This window comes from Bombina bombina, chromosome 4 (assembly GCF_027579735.1).
Source record: "Bombina bombina isolate aBomBom1 chromosome 4, aBomBom1.pri, whole genome shotgun sequence".
Taxonomy (NCBI): Eukaryota; Metazoa; Chordata; class Amphibia; order Anura; family Bombinatoridae; genus Bombina; species Bombina bombina.
In genome coordinates this window covers 68,245,985-68,252,586 of record NC_069502.1, presented here as the reverse complement: position 1 = coordinate 68,252,586, position 6,602 = coordinate 68,245,985, and the positions used below count along the sequence as shown (strand labels likewise).

General features: G+C 38.6%; 1 protein-coding gene across 1 annotated transcript; it reads left to right on the top strand.

The window, feature by feature from the left end:
- Positions 1–381: 381 nt before the first annotated feature.
- On the top strand, positions 382–6,372 carry LOC128656890 (taste receptor type 2 member 9-like). Its single transcript, XM_053711056.1, has 2 exons — positions 382–427; positions 5,711–6,372. The coding sequence occupies exons 1-2, from the start codon at positions 382–384 to the stop codon at positions 6,370–6,372; spliced, it is 708 nt and encodes a 235-aa protein (XP_053567031.1).
- Positions 6,373–6,602: the final 230 nt, after the last annotated feature.

Below are 6,602 nucleotides of genomic sequence, written 5' to 3'. Positions count from 1 at the left end.
TGAGAAAAATGTAACTTGTAACCAATGTCAGAGTTTCTCTTTGAAATTGCTCTAATTGAGCTTACCGTCTCCTGGGCACAGGTACACAAACGTCCAGGCAAAGTTATATTACCGTGACAGCTTTATAACTGATTAGCTTCCATCTCACCTATGTGCCGCTGAAACTGTGAGCCTGTTCTGTCGGGTATTTCGCAGCAGGAGACAAAGGGAAAACAAACAAACGAGCAGACCAGTCTTCACGGCCCCCCTGGGCGCGCCTCTAGCAAAACGAGGGTGTGTCGACAATCCACCACCGGATTGGTCCAAGGCTCAGACACCGGCTCCACACCTTCTCCTCCGGCGAACTCGACCTCGCTTCTGGGACACGGCTTCTCCCGGCAGATGGGGAGCTTCTACGAAGCACCAGGAGTTCTGGCAGATATCATAGGTATGTATTTCATCTGACTACTTCGTCTCCCACCACCGTTCACTTTATCTGAGGCTTTTCAGACTGCGCTCACCCACAGCCGCGCTTATTACCGTATTACCCAGTTTAGTATGGCTCCTGGGGTTGCGGTATGCCTATGCGCTGCTCATATCTTCCATGCTTTCCTTTGCGGCCCTAAACCATCTGTAGACAGCAACGGTATGCCAAGTGATGTTACCTTTTAGGCAGAGTGTCCAAGTGTGATGGTTAGAGCCAGGTGCAGCTGGTTATCCTGGCTTCCTTACACTTCAATATCTTCTCCCTCAAACGTGAGGGTTTGGAGGAGTGCTCTTAGCAACAGAGCGATTTCAGCCTTCTGTGAATTTCTATTCCGAGATCATCAATATGATCGGATGCCGGACCAAGTGCTTTCTCAAAGGCCAAGGCACACTTCGGAGGCTGGAGATAACTCAAATCCTTTCGTCCGCGGGAAAGGACATAGGACCGACGAAGCAGACAGCAGCTACCTGCAAGCTACCTGGTCGCTCCGCCCCCAGCCGGAAATTCAGCATTGGAATTGTTCTTATTTAGTTAATTTAATGATAGTGTAGTGTTAGGTGTAATTGTAACTTAGGTTAGGATTTATTTTACAGGTAAATTTGTATTTATTTTAGCTAGGTAGTTATTAAATAGTTATTAACTATTTAATAACTATTGTACCGAGTTAAAATAAATACAAAGTTGCCTGTAAAATAAAAATAAATCCTAAAATAGCTACAATGTAACTATTAGTTATATTGCAGCTATCTTAGGGTTTATTTTACAGGTAAGTCTTTAGTTTTAAATAGGATTCATTTATTTAACTATAGTAAACTTATTTCGTTTTATTTAAATTATATTTAAGTTAGGGGGGTGTTAGTGTTAGGGTTAGACTTAGGTTTAGGGGTTAATAACCTTATTATAGTAGCGGCGACGTTGGGGGCGGGAGATTAGGGGTTAATAATTGTAGGTAGGTGGCGGCGATGTTAGGGAGGGCAGATTAGGGGTTAATAAAATGTATTATAGTGTTTGCGAGGCGGGAGTGCGGCGGTTTAGGGGTTAATACATTTATTATAGTTGCGGCGATTTGCGGTTGGCAGATTAGGGGTTAATACTTGTAGTTAGATTGCGGCGACGTTGGGGGGGGCAGATTAGGGGTTAATAACTATAATGTAGGGGTCGGCGGTGTTAGGGACAGCAGATTAGGGGTTAATAGCTATAATGTAGGCGGCGGCGATATCGGGTCGGCAGATTAGGGGTTAATACTTGTAGTTAGATTGCGGCGACGTTGGGGGGGGCAGATTAGGGGTTAATAACTATAATGTAGGGGTCGGCGGTGTTAGGGACAGCAGATTAGGGGTTAATAGCTATAATGTAGGCAGCGATATCGGGTCGGCAGATTAGGGGTTAATACTTGTAGTTAGATTGCGGCGACGTTGGGGGGGGGGCAGATTAGGGGTTAATAACTATAATGTAGGGGTCGGCGGTGTTAGGGACAGCAGATTAGGGGTTAATAGTTATAATGTAGGTGGCGGCGATATCGGGTCGGCAGATTAGGGGTTAATACTTGTAGTTAGATTGCGGCGACATTGGGGGGGCAGATTAGGGGTTAATAACTATAATGTAGGGGTCGGCGGTGTTAGGGACAGCAGATTAGGGGTTAATAGTTATAATGTAGGTTGCGGCGATATCCGATCGGCAGATTAGGGATTAATACTTGTAGTTAGATTGCGGCGACGTTGGGGGGGGCAGATTAGGGGTTAATAACTATAATGTAGGGGTCGGCGGTGTTAGGGACAGCAGATTAGGGGTTAATAGTTATAATGTAGGTGGCGGCGATATCGGGTCGGCAGATTAGGGGTTAATACTTGTAGTTAGATTGCGGCGACGTTGGGGGTGGCAGATTAGGGGTTAATAACTATAATGTAGGGGTCGGCGGTGTTAGGGACAGCAGATTAGGGGTTAATAGTTATAATGTAGGTGGCGGCGATATTCGGTCGGCAGATTAGGGGTTAATAAGATAATGCAGGTGTCAGCGATAGCGGGGGCGGCAGATTAGGGGTTAATAAGTGTTAGATTAGGGGTGTTTAGAGACTCGGGGTACATGTTAGGGTGTTAGGTGCAGACTTAGTGTTTCCCCATAGGAAACAATGGGGCTGCGGTGTTAGGTTTTTTTTCAGCCGAAACTCCCATTGTTTCCTATGGGGAAATGCCGAATTTTAACGAGCTAATTCGGATTTATTCGGAGATACGGCAGCTATTTCGGATTCATTCGGTAGATTCGGAAGTATTTTAATTCGGAAATCCGAATCGATCCGAATCTCCGAATTTACCGAATTTACCGAATTTCCGAATTAATCCGAAACGAACCGCACATGTCTAATTAACACATTACTTGTGTTCAGCTGATCAGATGGAGTGGAAAAAGTATCTTCCACATCATGCTTCCATTCGCCATCATTTAACTCAATTTTTCTGCTTAATTATAACAGGTGATTGCCTTGCACAGATTATCAACAACACTTTCCCCCCTCCCCCTATCTAATCTACTCAACAAGGGTTAATAAAACTTAGTGTGCTCAATAAATTAGAAAGATCACTACACGTGATCAGAATTCATAATGAAACTATGTATATATCAGCACTACTAGTATAATAAATATGAGTGTCATATGCAAAACACAATGTTCCCCAAATGGGATACACCTGTATTGGTGCACGGTAGTGGTAAAATATGGTAATAACACTTAAAGAGAAATAGACCACTATTGTTCAGCTCAAGAATATAACTCAACGAATGAAGGATATCCCCACATTGAGAACCAGAAAGAAAGAGGATTGAGAAATAGCTCACAGAACCTGTTGTGACTGATACATTTTAATTAAAGACATTTGGCAACATTCATGTCTATCAGTTTGTAGCAAAAAGGGGGCTCAAAAATTACAACAAGTTGAAATGTCCATCATTAATGTCCCTTAATGGAAGTCCAAAGATAATAATGGATAACATATTTAGTAATAACATAGATGCAGATCCTAAATCTGACCTCAACTTGACGGATATTCGCGGAGTTATATAACTATTCAGCAATAGCCACACAGTCCCTCTGGGTCACACTAAGTGAATTGATTTAACCTTTTCATGTAGTATAAACATATTCACAGAGTTTATTATTTTTTGTCATTTTAGATTTTTTAATTTTTCTCGTAGTGTTAGGTTTTTTTAAATTTGTAATTTAGATTTTTAATTAGTAGTATTTTTATTTTATTAGAATAGAAAGGTTAGGTTAATTTATAGTTTAATGGTAGGTTTACTTTTATTTCACAGGTATGTTTTTATTTAAATAGTTATATTATAATTTTAATCTAAAGTTATGGGGTATTAGGTTTAGGGGTTAATAGTTTAATTTAGTGTTTTGCGATGTGGGGGGGCGGTGGTTTAGGGGTTAATAGGTTTATTTAGTTGCATAGATGTGGAAGGCCGGAGGTTTAGGGGTTAATAACTTTATTATAGTGTCGGCGATGTCGGGTAACGGCAGAATAGGGGTTAATAGCTTTATTATAGTGTTGGCGATGTCTGGGAGCAGCGGAATAGGAGTTATTAAATTGATTATAGTGGTGGTGATGTCGGGGAGCGGCGTAATAGGGGTTAATAATTTTTATTTGTGTCGGCAATGTCGGGAGCGGCAGATTAGGGGTTAATAAATTTATTTAGCAGTCACGATGTGGGTGGGCGGCAGATTAGGGGTTAATAGCTTTAATATAGTGTTTGTGATGTGGGAGGGTGGTGGTTTAGAGGTTAATCAGTAGTTTTTGGGTGTTAGTGTACATTGTAACACTTTAGTTATGAGTTTTGGGAAACATTTTTGTGGCGCAAAACTCATAACTACTGCTTTAAGATGGCATTATGGATCGTGTCGGTATAGGCTTTAACCCAAGCTTTTTAGCCTCACCGCACAACCTGTAATACCGGCACTATGAAAATCCCACACAAAAACTTAATTTTTTTGAGTGTGCAATGGATGTTGCGTTACAGGCTAAAATGCTTGCGGTATAGCTATACCGACACAACTCGCAATAGTTGCGTTACTGCTATTACATTGAAATTGCCATTTTTTCAGCGTTAAAAGCCATAACGCAAAACTCATAATCTACCTGCTTGTTAGTAGAGTTTGGCTGTTTCTCACCCACTTTTATTCCTCCTACAGAGCTGATTCTTTTTAACTTAATTATTTGCAACCTACATATTAAATTGATGATTATTAGCATCTGCTTGGTGTAATTGTTTAATTATACACCTGACCATATACCTACTCTTGACTTTGTGCAAAAGTACCTAGAAGAATTGATGCTGTTTTGAAGGGTGGTCACACCAAACATTGATTTGATTCACTCACTTTGCGATTTGTTAATTGATACAAAAAATAAACTATTGAACATTTCAATTTTTGAAAGCATTTTTACTTTACAGCATTTTTTAACGCTTGCCTAAAACTTTTGCACAACATTATATATTAATATATATACTGGGGGAATCTCAATTTACTTATTTTGAATGTGCAGATTATTAATTACAGTTTACACAAATACTTTCATTTAACTTTTTTGAAGGACACATTTTTAAAAATGTGATACAAATTTAAACAAAAACATATTTTTAAAAATGTGTCCTTCAAAAAAGTTAAATGTAAAATGATACATAGTATTGGAAATAATGATAACATTACTAAGTCATTCTACAAATCTTATGTAAATCTAAAACAAAACATACTCTACTAAGTCAGGTATTTGCATGGTTGTCAAAGCTACTGGCCAAATGTTCGAGCATAATGTGAAACAGAGCTTTTTTGTAGCTTTAAATAACAACTTGTAGCTCTATATAACAACAAGTCTAGCTGTATAATAAAAACTGGAGAATTCAGTAACTGATGTTCACATTTTCATACAACATATTGTAATATAGATCCAGAATAAGATATTTATGAAGACCAACCCATTCCAAAGATAAAAGAATGGGATCTTACAAGAGTATTTTTTTATCTATCATGCTGACACTTGAGTGTATATTGGGGATGATAGTGAACTCTTTTATTGTAGGGGCAAATGTCCTAGAATGGGTGAAATGCCCTTGTCTACACACCAGTGACAAAATAATTACCTGCCTGGCGTTATCCAGATTATTTTTCCAGTTGGCTTTATTATTACCATATTTACATATTTCACATGAGATTATATTTCATGTATACTTTTTGAAATGTTATGCAGTTATCAAGATGTTCCTAATCTTCACAACTCTTTGGTTTGCCGCTCTGCTTTCTGTATTTTACTGTGTTAAAATCACAAGCTATAGCCATGCTGTATTTGTCTACGTGAAGATCAAAATCTCTAAATTACTTCATTTGTTTCTTCTGGCATTAGTGGTTATTGCTTTAGGGACCAGTCTCCCATTTGGCTGGTTCCCCCCAACCATCTACTACATGAACGTATCCAATGAGACCGTGCAAAAAGGAGATTATATGATCCAAAAGCAGACTTTTGGTAAAAACTTTACTTTCTACTGTACAGGCGCTGTTCTGCCCTCCATTATATTTTGTGTTGCAGTTTTTCTTTTAATTAAATCTCTTTTGAAGCACACACTGCACATGAGAAATACTGGCACAAGCTTTCAGACCAGAAATGTGCAAATTCATTATAGTGTAGTAAAAAGCATGCTCTCCTTTTTCTTGCTTTCTATCATTTTTCATGTAAGTGTGGTTGTTTCATTTTTTGAGATTCTACCATTTGGAAATCCATGGAGGATAATCTGTGATATTTATACTTGTGCTTATCCATTTATACACTCTGTGGTCTTGATCTCCAGCATCAATAAGTTAAAAAACAGTTTTCTACAGATGTGCCATCATTTCATGAAGTGTTTTTATCAGTAAAAAAATATCAGCCACATCCAGTTAATAGACAGCTGTTCAGAAATTAAATTACTCATCTACAGCTATGGTGAAATTGCATTGAAGAGAATTCCTATGAACATATTTCCTCTCTTGTGTGTGGGACAAATGAGTACTACTAAATACTAATTGGAATTAAAAAAAAAATACTTTCATGATATAAAATAATTTTGTATATAGTAATTGATATCACAAGTATGTATGTTTACTGA

What these genes read in the sequence shown, in the direction of transcription:
- LOC128656890 (XM_053711056.1), top strand. Translation starts at nt 382, where the DNA reads ATGGGGAGCTTCTACGAAGCACCAGGAGTTCTGGCAGATATCATAG. An exon ending in AGTTCTGGCAGATATCATAG is followed by an intron (nt 428 to 5,710) that starts GTATGTATTTCA and finishes AATGTTATGCAG; the next exon opens with TTATCAAGATGTTCCTAATC.